This window comes from Micropterus dolomieu, linkage group LG09 (assembly GCF_021292245.1).
Source record: "Micropterus dolomieu isolate WLL.071019.BEF.003 ecotype Adirondacks linkage group LG09, ASM2129224v1, whole genome shotgun sequence".
NCBI lineage: Eukaryota > Metazoa > Chordata > Actinopteri > Centrarchiformes > Centrarchidae > Micropterus > Micropterus dolomieu.
The window spans coordinates 8,303,889-8,319,287 of NC_060158.1; the positions used below are offsets into that span (position 1 = coordinate 8,303,889).

Here is a 15,399-nt window from a genome sequence, read left to right on the forward strand (position 1 = left end):
GTGGTAGCCAGTTCCTGACATTGTGAGTCTGAGTCAGCTGTTCATCAGAGTGATGGCTTATGGGAAGCTGTTCCTGTGTCTGTTGGTTTTGGCGTACACTGCTTTGTAGAGGGGAGGAGCTGGAACAGGTTGTGTCCGGGGTGAGATGGATCTGCAGTGATGTTTCCTGCCCGTTTCCTGAACTGGAAATGTATAAGTCCTGAATGGAGGGCAAGTTGGCACAGATGATCTTTTCTGCAGTCCTGACTGTCCGTTGTAGTCTGCTCCTGTCCATTTTGGTGGCAGATCCAAACCAGACAGTGATGGATGAGCAGAGGACAGACTTGATTATGGCTGTGTAGAAGTGGATCAGCAGCTCCGTAGACAGGTTGAGCTTCCTGAGCTGACGCAGGAAGTACATCCTCTGCTGGGCCTTCTTGATGATGGTGTCAGTGTTGAGCTCCCACTTCAGGTCCTGGGATATAGTGGAACCCAGAAACCTGAAGGATTCCACAGCAGACACAGGGCTGTTGAGTATGGTGATGGGGGGCAGAGTGGGGGGGCTCCTCCTGAAGTCCACGGTCATCTCCACAGTTTTAAGCATGTTAAGCTCCAGGTTGTTCTGGCCACACCAGAGAGCCAGCTGATCAACCTTCCGTCTGTAGGCCGACTCGTCACCGTCCCGGATGAGCATCAGCATACTTCAGGAGTTTGACAGATGGGTCTCCTGAGGTGCAGTCGTTGGTGTAGAGGGAGAATAGCAGGTGGGAGAGCACGCACCCCTGGGGGGCGCCAGTGCTAATAGTCCGGGTGCTGGATGTGATGTTCCCCAGCCTCACCTGCTGATTCCTGTCAGTCAGGAAGTTTGTGATCCACTGACAGGTGGAGGCTGGCACAGTGAGCTGGGTGAGTTTGGTGCCGACCTGAAGTCCACGAACAGGATCCTTGCATATGTCCCTGGAGAGTCAAGGTGTTGCAGGATGTAATGAAGTCTCAAGTTGACAGGATCATCCACTGACCTGTTAGCCTTGTAGGCAAACTGCAGGGAGTCCAGCAGGGGGCCTGTAATGTCCTTCAGGTGGGCCAACACCAGTCTTTCAAAGGACTTCATAACTACAGATGTCAGGGCGACAGGAGGGAACTTCACACAGCTCCAGTGATCTGTGGAAGATCTGTGTGAAAATGGGGACTAGCTGGTCTGCATGGTTGAGTACCAGCAGAGTTGGGGGTTAGTGAGCATCCGCAGGCCTTTCCACACTTACGCAGGACTGCTGGCTGTGAAGCTGTTTCCTAGCTTTTCAGCTTAGTATCTCTTTGCTGCTTTGACGTCTTTAGTCAGAGTGTTCCTGGTCTGGTTTTACAGGACTCTGTTCCCACTTTGGAAGGCTTCCTCTTTGGTCTGACAAAGCTGCCTGAGTTTTGCTGTGAACCAGGATTTTTGGTTGTTGTAGGATAAAGGTTTTAGACTGCACACACGTCCTCACAAAAACTGAAAAAAAAACTAGGATGTCACAGTGTAAGTTAGTTCGTCCAGGTCAGCGGTTGCAGCCTCAGAAACACTCCGGCAGTACAGTCAAAGCAGGCTTGTAAATCCAGCTTCAACTCCTTTGTCCATCTCTTCACACTCTTTACAACAGGTTTAGCAGATTTCAGTCTCTGTTTGTAAGACGGGATAAGATGAACCAGACAGTGATCAGAGATTCCTAAGGCTGCACGAGGGACAGAGCGAAAGGCATCCTTTATTGTAGTGTAGCAGTGGTCCAGTATGTTAATGTACCTGGTGGGACACTTAATATGCTGTCTATCACTAACTGGTGCACTCAACTAAGAACGTGCAATTCTGGACATATGATTAACCAGCATGGTAGTGAGTATTAGGATTTAGAAATTGCTCTTGACTTGACTTAATGGCCTAACAAAGTGTCACTGAAGTTTATTTAAAAGTGAAATCTACTGAACCATTACAAAAAGACCCATTTCAACATGTTGATTTCTCTGTCCAGACCACAGGGAGACTCTTGTTAAATGCTGTCTAGGGGCGGCTGTGGCTCAGGAGATAGAGCATGGAAGGTTGACGGGGTCGAAGTGTCCTTGGGCACGATACCCTGTTCCACCAGTACCAGTACAGTACCTGTACCAGCCTAGATCATTAAAAAAAAAAATTTCAAGCACATTTTATTTCCTCAAATGTTTTTTACATACCCAATTTAGCCAAACCAGCCACCAATATCCATGATGCTAGATGAACCAAACTACAGGTGTAAAATCAGCTGTTAGCCTGTATTTCTTTCCATTGCTGTTTCAAGCAAATAAAATTGTGGGGGAAAGAAAGTGCCCACATTATAAGAGCCCACTAGAGGTCGTAGCCCCCTCTGCAATGAGCCTGCAGCTCTGCACCTGGGAGAGATGAGGGGGATGAGAAAGCACAAAACTACAGGAGAGGGAAGAAGTCAAGTTTTAATTAAGGAACCAATTAAATAACCAGAGTAGTAGTTTATTTGTTTTTTTCAAATTACTTTTTGTGGAAATTCATACTGAATACTCAACTCTAGCTTAACTTTATTAGCATACACAAGCCACTCTGCTCCTAGATCCTCATAGGTGTCCGGCAATATTCTCATTTGGAAAAGTTTGCTTTTCTCAGTCACAACACAAGTTACAGTCCATGTCATATGTTTGTTTGTTGTTTTCCTCATACAGTCTATGGTTTTCCTCTGTACTTGATAAAGAAATATATTTTTTGCACTGTTAGATGCTGTTACAATAACTACACATTTTGATGACATTGGAGTCAACTGCCAGATCCTCAGGCCTTTCTAATATCCACACCAATAAATAGACCTCTTCTGGAGTACACGGGGTTGGGGTTGGGGTTAGGACACGCTTCTCCTTCATTCAGGACTAAATGTACCTACAGTTGTATATGGTTTAAATATATAAGTAACAGTGACTCTGCCATGTTTTACAGATCATGTGAGTGACCTGATGAAGCTCGTGTTCCTGGACCCACCAGACTCTCTTCACAGTATGAGAAACCATCAGAGGCAGGTGACTTGCTTTAGTCAAGAAAAGGGCTGAAGACAACACAGCAGCCAGCAGCATCAAGAGAGTTGATATCCACAGGAAGACACGTCAGGGGATGACCACGGTGACCTGATCTGTACTTTTTACATGAAAGTCATGGCTTTGCTACTTTTTGCAATGTGTGTGTGTGAGTGTGTGTGTGTGTGTGTGTGTGTACGCTTGTGGTACACAAGTCACTGTAAGTCTTTAAAAGACTTCCAAGTACTTTTTGCTTCGTTTGTTTGCTCTGGTCTTAAATCCTGTGCTTAATTTTTACTTGTGCCTCAGGTCTTGGTCACGTAGAGAGGAGCATTCAGTTTGTCTGCACTGTTTTTCTATCGCCTGCCTGCCCACTCTCAATTACTTTCAGCCTGAAACTCCTGAAAACATTTTTGAGTCTGTCATTAAATCCACTATTTGTACTTCAGCCTTTGTGTCTGCAAGGAGTCCTCTGTTTCTCCAGCCCATAACAATATGCATAATTTACATTTATATTTCATTGGCTATGACTAAAGTGCTTTATTTTTAAGTAATGTTTTGGTCATTTTTAAATGTACAATTAAGGGTTAAATATATCATGTTCTTTCAGGTTTTATAAAAAACCTATGTGATTCCATGGATGTAAAATCCTGGTTCCTTTAACATCCTATGAAAATGTGAATGAGTTTTGCTAGTAAAAGTTACAGTTATCTTTCACAAGATATCTAATATTTTCTTAGGTAAAACAATTGTAAAATAGGCTTACATGCTTGAAATGTGCAAAAGTTCAGTTCAGTTATGAAATGTGTAGCCGGTGAATAGTGATCTGCAGTAAGTATGTTCCTAATAGCAAACATTTACAATTAATAAAATGTTTCTATCAAATTCCATAGTGAAAACATACGGGTCATTTTTGACCCATGTGTGTTAAATTGATGTAGAATTACAAAAACTATGTTTGTTAATACAGTAAGAAAGTAAAAATAAATATAATGGTTTGTGGTAATCAAAAACTAAATATTTAATGACTACTTGAAATATTAAATAATGAAATAAAATGATTCCAAATGATATAGCAAAGAAACACTCAACCATGCATGAAATTACATAGAAAATGCACAAGGGTACTGATACAAAATTTATTGTTATTCAAAAAGGAAAAATGACAATATTGATGTGTGATGATCAAAAACAACTTATTTGAGGAATACCTGGAATACTGAATGATGAAATTAATTTATTGCAAAGATATAGAAACTTAAAACTCAGGCAGTGTCACTTTTGACCCATTTTGTGCATCAAAGAGTTAAAAGAACATTTAGCTGCTCAACCTGCACAGTCAAGCATGAACGCATCTCTCCCTCTCTTCCTGCAGGCAGGAGTGAAAGTGAGCTACGATGGTTATGGGGACGCTCTGTGTCTCTGTTGCTCCGAAACTTTTCGACAACACAGGAGGAGAACAAGCTGACAGATGTTTTTATTGTCCCCATCTGTGACATGAAATCAACCCTTGGAAAAGTTCAGTCATCTGTAGAACATGATATTCGTTCATTACAATATCTACAGTACATCTGAGAACATGACTATATTAATATGCTAATATATGGATAAAAGCAAATTACTTAAGTTAGAAAATAAATATACAAAATAAGTTAAATTAAAAAATGATAGGCTGTAAAAAAAAGTGTCTTGTAAAAGTGTGAGGGGTTGCAGATGAACATTTAATATCCAGAAATCCATCGATTTCACTGCAAGGACCCCTGTGAACTTAAAAAAAAATTGCTGATACTATATTTGATTTCAACAACTTCCTGTTTGTTAACTGTGTGAATTATCACATTAAGTTTTATGTTTTATTTGACCTAATGTTAAACAGGACACCTTTATGGATTTTTTAAGTTGAAATACGCTTTAACGTGATAATTCTCATTTTCTTCAATGATATTTGTTTCATACTTTATGTAACTGATATGTTCTAGTTAAGTTTGACAAACCAACAACATACATTCTTAAATCATATTGAAATCCATAGCATAAAGTAAAGTAATGGTTTCCCGCTGCAGAACAAATTCGTCACAGTGCTGTCCTGACTGAACAACCATAAATGAGTCCTGTTATCTCCATATGTTGTATCCTTATATGAAGCAGCATGTTAGTCTGTAAATGTTTTAAACCTTTTAAACAGACATAGCTTTTTCTAATGTTTTTCATTTAAACGATTTCTAAACGATTGTGAAGTCTACATTACCTTAAAGGTGTGGTGATTTAAATTATAATTTTTTGTCTTTTGCAATCCTTCTAATTCAAGACACTTGCTAAAACCCCTACTTGCAAATCAGTTTTTAGATTTAAATAAACGTAAAGAATGTACAGAAAAGTGTATATATTATGTATATGTATATGTATATATATTATCAAACTTTTAGAATTGGAAGCCAAAACTGATCATTCTATTTGAGTCTGATTTCACTGTTTGGGTATCCACAGTCATTTTCTGCATCATATACAGATAATCACAGTCCCATATTTGTCATTGGTGGTACACCCACAGATGCACACACACATTCATTTGCATTGTTCACAGAGCTGCAACCCATTTGCGTCTGTTGTGTAAACTGTTAATGAATGACCTGGTTCTGTGATCACAAGACAAGTACTTAGGCTTAGGTCAAGCTCTCTTTAGGGCCCAATTTATGTTCAAGTTATTATTTCAGCATATTTTGCTTTTGTCTTGAAACACAGACATCTTAGAAAAGCATGTAATATTACATTGGGTGACAGTTTTGATCAAAACCGCCTGACAGTACCATGGATTGATAGATATTTTACAGACCCAGTTGCAACCAAACCCTACACCTAAGAAGAATGAGGCTGAGAGAAATGACGATAGATACAATAAAATTATAGAGTTTTTCTACCAATATAGACTGGGGCAGCTACCACCTAAATATCTGCTTTATGGCAATACTGGATTTACAGGACTTTTGTACTTTTGTATTTTTATTAAGTGTATCAGTTTCACAGGTATATACAAGACAAATATCCATCAATGGTTTCTTCAATGAATTTTCAATGAATTTTCTTTAAGATCATTATGTCACCACATTGTAATTTAAAATTACATATATTGTAAAAGAAAATGTTATAGTACCAAAGTATGATTGTGAGGTACTTTATTTAAGTATTTCCAATTGCATTACTTCAGAATCTACTCTACTAAAATATTAAAAACACCTCTCAATATAATGCAAAACTGTTTAACAGCACCACAGACTCTTTGCTTCCAAAATGACCATTTAGTTCACTCAACACCTCAGACACTGAATATAATAACCTTCATGATGGTAGGATTTATTTCCAGACTATTATATTAGACTGTATGAATTTAGCTAGGTGTACCTAATATACTGAACTGAATGCATGATCATATTTTAAAATAAAGCATTGCTATGGATTGAATTACCAAACCATATAAAGGTATAAAATAGAATGATCAAGTGATATATAATACTATAACACTATAATAATATAAAAGGGGCAATTCTTCTTATTACTTTTACTTTGAAGACTTCAATAGATTTTGCTGGTAATATTTCCAGAATTTTGCTTAAATGAAATTATAAATGCAGGACTTTTGCTTGTGTACACTGTGGTATTTATACTTTACTTAACTAAAGGTCTAAATACTTCTTCAACAGCAAATATCAACCACCCTAACCTCAGAAATATTAATACTGCTCTCTACTCGCTGACAAAATGCCCTAATAACAATCAACTGTTACAATTAATTGGGTCACCAGAATAAGTTTATCAAAAATATACTAACTAAATCATATTTACTATTAAAATGACTTTTCAGATGTAGCTGAGGTCAGATTAGCGCTCCATGGTAAAGACTTGGTAGGACTCACGAAGTTTGCAGAGCCAGCAGACCAGGACCCAGAGGGCCACCAGGAACGGGGTGGAGACATGTTCCCACTTCCAGGTCACAATAGGTAGAGTGGTGATAGGCTGTGCTACATGACCACCGCCTCCACCACTTGGGTTATGTCCTGAGCTTGCAGTGGTGTCATGAACACTGCTTGTCGTAGTGCTCTGTTTTGTGCCATTGTTGGCTAGGCTGGAGGTCTTGGACGCCATCAGCAGCATGCAGAGAAAAACGGCAAATCGCCAAGAAGTTGCCATGTTTGGGAAAATTTCTCCACAAAGTCTTAGTTAACTGAGTTAGTTAAATTTAGGCTAATGCAAGTGTTCAGGTCAACCGCAGATGGTGTGTGAATCTCTCATTCCTTTCCCGTGTCTTCTCCTTCCCTCTCAGGTCTATTTCCCTTTGTCTTACATCTTTAACTGGCCTAAGAATTGTGGCCTCCTCTCTGATCTCCGCTCTGCCAGCTTTTTACGAAAGGCGAGGCTCAGCCCATCCTGATGCTAGTCTCCTCCCACTTTTCACCCAGACCAGCTAGTTTGACCACTTTACTCAACGGAAGTTTTGATAGCCTCTCCCTTCTGCTGCTCTACCTGCATCTCCGCCAATCAACCCAGACAGTTTTATGCTCTCGATCTGGAGTTCTTCACTGGAGATCTAGGGAGGTGCTAAGGTTTCCTGCTACAGTGTTCAACAGTGTTCAAACCAGCAGCCGCTGACTTTTCTTTCTGATCAATTTAAAGTACACTGCGTAATGGGATTATTAAGAGGGAGAGCATTATCTTGGGCATAGGCAGTTAATTTCAGCCAGTTACCACGCAAACCTTTGAGGCTTTCATTTCCATCTTCAGATCACCACAGTGTTAATGCTGCCAAGCGACGTTATATCTCTTCCAGAGGGTTAGAAGTGTGACTGACTGGCTGCTGACACTAAATGGCACGATGAGGCCGTACTGGGAGTGTTTTTGAGTGGATTAAATGAACAATTAAAGTGTCGCCACAGAATGAGAGCCAGGGAGGGCCTGTATTATGGTCAACTTAGTCATCTCGTCACCTCCTGTCCCGTTTGACCAAAAGGCCGGGCTCACCAATAGCTGTGGGGATATTGATGAGTCATCTGCTGTTTACAAGACATAGCATTTATCTAGTGACAGAGTAGGTTACTGCTACTGCAACACACCTGGACCTTTTTTTACACAGTCAATGACTTGGACAAGCTGACACTATATTTTTATACAAAGAAAGGAATAACTTTGGGGACAAATAATAACAAATTTGTCGTAGTCAGTGTTTCAAAGAGTTTATAAAATTTCCCCCAACTCAACAACTCACATAACTTGGTTATTTTTTTAAAGGAGACCCCAAATACTGCTTTTCCAGTCCTATATTGTAGTTCTGTGACTCCTGTACGGCAGCTTTGCAAGATTCGAAGTTCAAAAAAATTAATTTCTGTCTTATATTGGCTCTTTATGTAGGCCTTCATTTAAGCCTCTGTCTGAAACAAAATGTAGATGCTCTTGTCTCTTTAAGGCCCCCAACTGTTTTCTGATTGGCCAAGACCTGAAGGCTGTTGTTGTCCCTGAGCAGTATAGACAGACAGAGCATTGCTGAGCCCTTGCTGTGCGGAGCAAATGACCACATATGGAATGGCTTTGTCTAGCCATTGGCTCAGGGCGGGGCTTCATCAAGGGGCCCACCTGCTGCCAAGTAATTTAAACCAAGTTTACATGACCCCAGACTCACTCCGAAAGTCTACTGATTCTGTCTGCGTCACTGCTGCTGGAGCTGATCGCAGCCATTCTAGTCAATGCGTCCCAGTCAAGCAGCACAGAGCAGATGAACAGAGTCACCGGTCGATTTTCAAAATACAATACCCTGTACAGACTTCAACAATAAACACTATTAAATCAGACAAAAAACAAACAATTTAACTACATAGCCTACTTAATCATAGTAGAAGCACAAAAAGCAAGCACTAATTACCAAATCAACAAAATCTAAACATGTCAGCAAAATCCAGCAAAAACGCTCTTATTCTGATATGTAGCCTGTGGTAGATGCTAGATGCACCTGTCAAGATGAGGAACAAAAGCGGGCCACAGAGAGCTGTGAAGAATGTAGTAGAAACACAAAAGAACAAGTCTTTAACGTGGGGCAGGCTACTGAAATGCTTCTGAGAGGCTTCCAGTGTGAGTTGATACGGAAACTAAACCGCTGCGTCTGTGTGAAGTGAGTATTTTTAAAATTTGCTAATAAGTTTTCCATTTGTTTAAAATACAAATTTTACTTTATGATTTATGTGTTTTAAAACTTGTCTCCTTAGAATATCTACAAGGAACTGATTAAACTTCTCGGCCCACGTAGGGGGCTATCACTTTCCCCCCAAAGCAACCGACATTGGGCACGCATGCACAGACAGAAGAATTGTTTGTGACTTAGAAAGTATGAAATTGTCCAGTGCACTCAGCAGCAACACGTTCTCCAGCTGCAAGCGTCACCATGAATGATTTATGATTGTAAAGTTCGGGCACATTTGGAATGTGAACAGGATGTCCAAAAAAAATATTTATTAATCTCAACCCCATTAACAAGTCATTGATCAAGAGAAAATGTATTGAAAACTCATAACGTTAAGTAACATGGCTAACATTAAGTTGGCTACTTAGCTAATTAGCTTGCCTTCATCATCCAGAGAGCCAACGTGTCTCCTCTTCAGATGCTCCACCTTAACTGCCACGAAAGTTCAGCTTGGCAAATTTTTACAACCTTTTTAGCTGGGTGAAGAGTGAAATGCTCCCTCATTTTGCAGGTTTTATATCTTGAAGGTGTTGCCATCGCTGATGTTAGCACTTTTCACTTAACTCCATTAAGCGGATGGTGTTGCTACTGCCTTATCATGTCACAAACTAAATCCATCCATCCATCCATCCATCGTCAACCGCTTATCCTGCGTACAGGGTCGTGGGGGGGCTGGAGCCAATCCCAGCTGACATCGGGCGCAAGGCGGGGTACACCCTGGACAGGTCGCCAGTGTCACAAACTAAATGTATAATTAAATTAGTTTGCAACAAAATTTCTCGTATGCAACTTCAAACCACTTTCTGTCCTAATCAGTTCATCTTGCCTATGCTTGCTTTTGTTCACTCTGGTACTGCTGACAGTTTTTTTGGACAAGTAATTAGCGCTCCAGTCTGGAATCATTCTTGAACCGTTTGAAGGACTATTTATCGCTAACGCTTTGGATGGCAGGCTACTTGTCCAATTGACTCATCGCCCTGTTTCTGTTTCTTTGGTTTTGTCTGGTAGTCATAAAGACAGTATTCAGTTGCTCATTATTTCCTCTCCTGACTCTCTGCTTGTTTTGGGTCACACATTGCTGAAGCAACACCTTGTCCCTCCATAAAAAGCATTTCTGGTGGCCCGCAATAGAGGCAGACACACGCCCTCCTGCTGGTCTGCTACGCCTCTGCAAATTTCAAGTCATCCCTGGTCCCACATAGCCCTTGATTTTGTGACAAGTTTGCCTTCATCCCAAGGTAAGGTTAAAGCTACCCAGTATCATGAGATTTCACCCCACATTTCACAACTTAAGCCAGTGTTTTCCAGCCCTCTGTGTGCTCCTACCGATTCCCCTCCACCCACCTGGATCGTCCACGATCACCCTGCCTGTTTTGGTCGAGAATACAGAGTTACTTCCTGATTCACACCCGACATGTCTTGCTCACCATATTGTGCATGAATGCAATTTTGTAGTGCAAAAAAATATATAACACAGATTTCAGTTAATTCACCTGCATTTTCACTTCCAAGTAATCTAGATAATCTTCTTTTACTTGCTTTAAGTCTGTTGAATTGTTGCATAGCTTGCGCTGTTTTCCCTAATAGAACGTAAAGCATGTCTAGCAATGTAACCACATGAAATAAATGAAATTTGTGAAATTTTGTAGGAGTGATGGGCAAAACTACAAAAATAAGATCCAAGTCATAAGAGAAATAAATAACGCCATCAAAAACATGTTAGTTCTTCAGTCAGTGCAATTGACTGGGCACTGATAAAACCTGGAGTTGGTCCCCGGGCGCTGCACAGCGGCTGCCCACTGCTACCTTGAGGGATGGGTTGAAGTGCAGAGAACAAATTTCGCAACATGTATGTGTATGTGACAAAAAAAGTATCTTCTTCTTCTTCATTTTCTATATATCACATTTTTTCTTTTGTATTTCATGTAGCCTTCCGAAACAAATTTTATGTGGAATGATTGTTGTAACCTTAACCCGGATTTTCTGAAAGAAGAAATATTATATTTTATCTCAATCGCACCTTCTTGAATAAAGAGAAGAGGAGAAGAGAAGAAAGAATAAAAAAATAAATAACAACTGGACACTCCATGAGCTGGTTCAGTAAAACAGACCCTTCTATCACTGGGTGCGCAGTTTTACATAAATGCATAGAGTAAGGATCCAATGATATGAGGACAGGACGGCAGTATGACCCATTTGTCTCCCTTATTAGAAAGAATCATGTGCACCCCAAACATCTCCTTGTCTTGTCACACTGCATGATTGATGTCTGTGTTGAGCCTTCATTACCACTATGCATGTGTGTTTAGGTGACAGAGACTTGTAAATAGTTTGCATGCACCATTTTTTTTCCATGAGTCGTTAATCAAGGTCTTCCCTCCTGCTGAGCACATTCACTTTAGTTGGAATGTAACCGCTGTATCAGCGCCTATTCTGATTGGAGGGAACCTCAGAATACTTTCATTTTCACTCTGGTTAAGTCATATAAAGTGTTAAGGAAATGTGCAGTCAGAGCCTTTTCAGAAATACAGTATTTTACAAAATACCAAAGAACAAATGTACTCAAATAAATAAATGCCTTCTAGAAATTCCTTCTAACATGTTTCATGATTTTTGTCTCATAGGCCATGATAGCTGGGGTCTTTATTGAGGAAATGAGACCCTTTATGTAGTCTTTCAATGAATAAACTGAATTCTTAATTTGGCTCTCTTCAGTTCGACATTTTTTCTGGATCTATAAGACATGTCAAACCTACATATTTGGATTTCAGTGCTATGATCATGTCATATTTGTCGTACTGTTTGAGTAGTTGGGCACAAGCCTCCTGTAAAACACTAAAACCTGAACAGTCAGTACACCACCAGGCTCTTGAGAGGCCTGACAGAAAGCCAAAAATCAATCACCATTGTTACTGCCTATGAAATCAGCAGAAAACAACTGATAATACACACACTAGGCCTGTGGCAGTAAGATTACAGTGAGGAGGGAGTCACAGAGAGGAACAAACATTAGCAGAAGTCAGACATAAAGAAAAATCATTTTAACTGGAATTTTCCTCATTCTTGTCATCGTAATCATTTACAATTTTTTAAGTTTTTTAATTTGGATTAGTGCTTGTCCCTGACAATATCTTATTGATTGATTTGACATGCTTATGTTATGGAGTCACAGGAGTGTGACAGTCTGGGGCCATAGAACTGCGTGGTGTTGGCCTTTCTATCTCCCTCTGTTCTAAGTTTTCAGGTCTTTCTTCCTGATTGGGTGGACATGCCCACACTGTTAGACATTTCTGTAATTTCTACAGTTAAGTAGTAATTACATTTCCAATTAAAGTAACACTTTGTCACGGTAAAAGTAAAATAAAGTTATGGTACTGTTAATTAGAATTTAAATGCTTGGAATTTGGAAAAAAAAAAACAGTGCACCTCATCAGTGATTGCAGGCCACCTGTTTGAGCCTTTAATTAAAAGCTGGGGGAATCCAAGATGGCGTTCTCTTTCTTCCTAATTGGTTTCGGCCACTTCCCTTTTTTGGTTGCGTTTTGTTTGTTTTTTTGAGTATGTTGAGTTGAGGAAGTAAACGCACCCCAAACTTGCGCATGAACTGGGTCCAACCCCCTCTCCTTGTAAATATGTATGAAGGAGCATAAAATAGAAATAGGCTACTGGACTGAACCTTACTAAGTACATCAAAATTGTACTTAGTAAGTCTGTGGCACTACTTCGTGGCATCAGATTCAGGTCTGGGGAATGTAAGAGCCAGTCAATGGCCTAATTGCCATGTGCCTAATCTTCGCAGGTCTTTAGACCATGGTGGAAACGCAAACAAACAATAATAACTTTAATTAATAATAACTTTATTTGTACAGCACTTTTCAAAACCAAGTTACAAAGTGCTGTGCAGTAAAACAAACATGATCCATATGTAAAAATATAAATGAACAACAATAAAATCAGCATTAGATAATACAATAACAGTAATAATATAATGCTTATAAAAACGCCAAACGATACAGCAAAGGCTCGGTCACCCTTAGTGACAAGGCGAGACTTTGGAGAGCACTGCTGGTGGATCTCAGGCATTGGTCTGGCTTGTAGGGAGTTAACAAGTCACAGATGTAGGCAGGAGCCTGGCCATTCAGGGCCTTAAAAACAAGTAGTAAAATCTTAAAATCAATTCTGAAACTCACAGGTAGCCAGTGAAGGCCGGCGAGAATTGGTGTGATGAGGTCACTCCTCTTAGTGCGAGTTAAAAGCCTGGCTGCAGCATTTTGAATGAGCTTTAATCTATGAATATTTCCCTTACTAATACCAGAAAACAGAGCATTGCAGTAATCAAGTCTTGAAGAAATAAAGGAATGGATGACCTTCTCTTAGTCAGCAGAGGAGAGAAATGATCTAATTTTAGTTAGCTGTCTCAGCTGGACAAAACAGGACTGCACTACTTTCGTCACCTGAGCATCAAAAGACAGCTCTGAGTCAACAATGACACCAAGTTTGCAAGCTCTTTCTGAATGTTATCTGAGAAGACACCCTGGTTGGTGGCGAGGTTTCTGAGGTAGCTAGTGCTGGTTCCGATGGGAGTAAATAGAATGATTTCTGATTTTGTGTCATTTAACTGAAGGAAGTTATTAGACATCCAGGCTTTTATCTCAGCGAGGCAAGAGAGAATACCAGATACATCGGAAGAACCAGGTCTTAACGGGACATACAACTGGGTGTCATCTGCATAAAAATGGAAATCAATATTATGAGTGTGAATGATTTTCCCCAGGGGTAGCATGTATATGGTGAATAACAGTGGCCCCAAGATCGACCCCTGGGGGACCCCACAAAATAGAGGAGCATGAGAGGAGGAGGCTTCTCCAAGGATCATGGAAAATGACCTATTTGACAGATAAACCAATCCAGGGCCACATCTCTGTGCAACATGGTTTCTCAGACGGCTAATTAAATGTTGTGAATATTTACAGAACCCCCCACCTAATAAATCACAAATCATGCTTTTAGGAGAGCTGATGCCTCGCTCCCCCATAGTTTGCACCCTGGCTGAAGGAACCTTTTGGTTGCTCGAAACAGATCCGGGGACTAAAAAGTGTCCGGTACTTTTGGTGGAAACGCAGCTAATGTCTTCATCTACCAGGAACTGCCCACACACTCTGGCCACATGAGGCCAGGCAATGTCCTGCACCAGGAGGAACCCAGGGCCCAGTGCACCAGCGTAAGATCTGACAATGGCTCTGAGAATGTCATCCCGGTACCTAACAGCAGTCAGGGTACTGGTGGCTAGTACGAGGACGTCTCTGCGACCCTCCACGGATATATCTCCCCACACCATCACCGACCCACCACCAAACTAATCATGCTTGATAATGTTGCTGGCAGCATAACGTTCACCACGCCGTCTGCAGACTCTCTAACGTCTGTCACATGTGCTCACCATGAACCTGCTCTCATCTATGAAGAGAACAGGGCGCCAATAGCAGACCTGCCAACTCTGGCTAATGCCAGTCGAGCTGCACGGTGCTGGGCTGTAGGCACACATCCTACTAGAGGACGTTGGGCCCTCAGCCACCCTCATGGAGACTGTTTCTGACAGTTGGACATAAAACATGCACATCAGACTATGTTGGGAGACACAGCAAACCTTGTTATGGCGTGATGTGCCGATTTACCTGACTGGTCTGCAGGTACCACCTCACGCTACCAGTAGTGACAAGGACACTAGCAAAACGCAAAACTAGAGAAAATCAGTCAGGAAGGATAAGGAGAGTCTGTGCAACTGTCTGTGGCCACCGCCTGCAAAACCATTTTCTTTTTAGGGGTTGTCTTTCTGTTGCCTCTCAAGTGTACCTGTCATCACGTTCATTTGCACCAAAACAGGTGACAGTGATTCACAATCGCTTATACTTCCTGACTGGACAGATTGATATCCATGACATTTAATTGACTTGATGTTTTACTGTGATGATTAAGTGTTCATTTAATTTTTTAAGCAGTGAATATAATATAATATAAAAATTAATTAATTCATTTTATGTAATATGTCTGATAATTACTCCAAATTTAATCAAAATCATTCCAGGGAAAAATATGTTTGTGACATAGTTCTAACTGCTATAAGTTAGGTCTCTTTCTGGTATAACTATATCATA

At 40.6% G+C, this 15,399-nt stretch overlaps 1 protein-coding gene across 1 annotated transcript in view; it reads right to left on the reverse strand.

Moving 5' to 3' along the window:
- LOC123976379 (sodium/hydrogen exchanger 3-like) overlaps positions 1-7,206 on the reverse strand; it is a 20,396-nt gene extending 13,190 nt beyond the window's left edge. The window contains exon 1 of the mRNA XM_046058493.1: positions 6,933-7,206. Within this exon, the coding sequence (XP_045914449.1) occupies positions 6,933-7,206 (274 nt within the window). The remainder of the gene's footprint in view (positions 1-6,932) is intronic.
- Between the last annotated feature and the right edge of the window lie 8,193 nt (positions 7,207-15,399).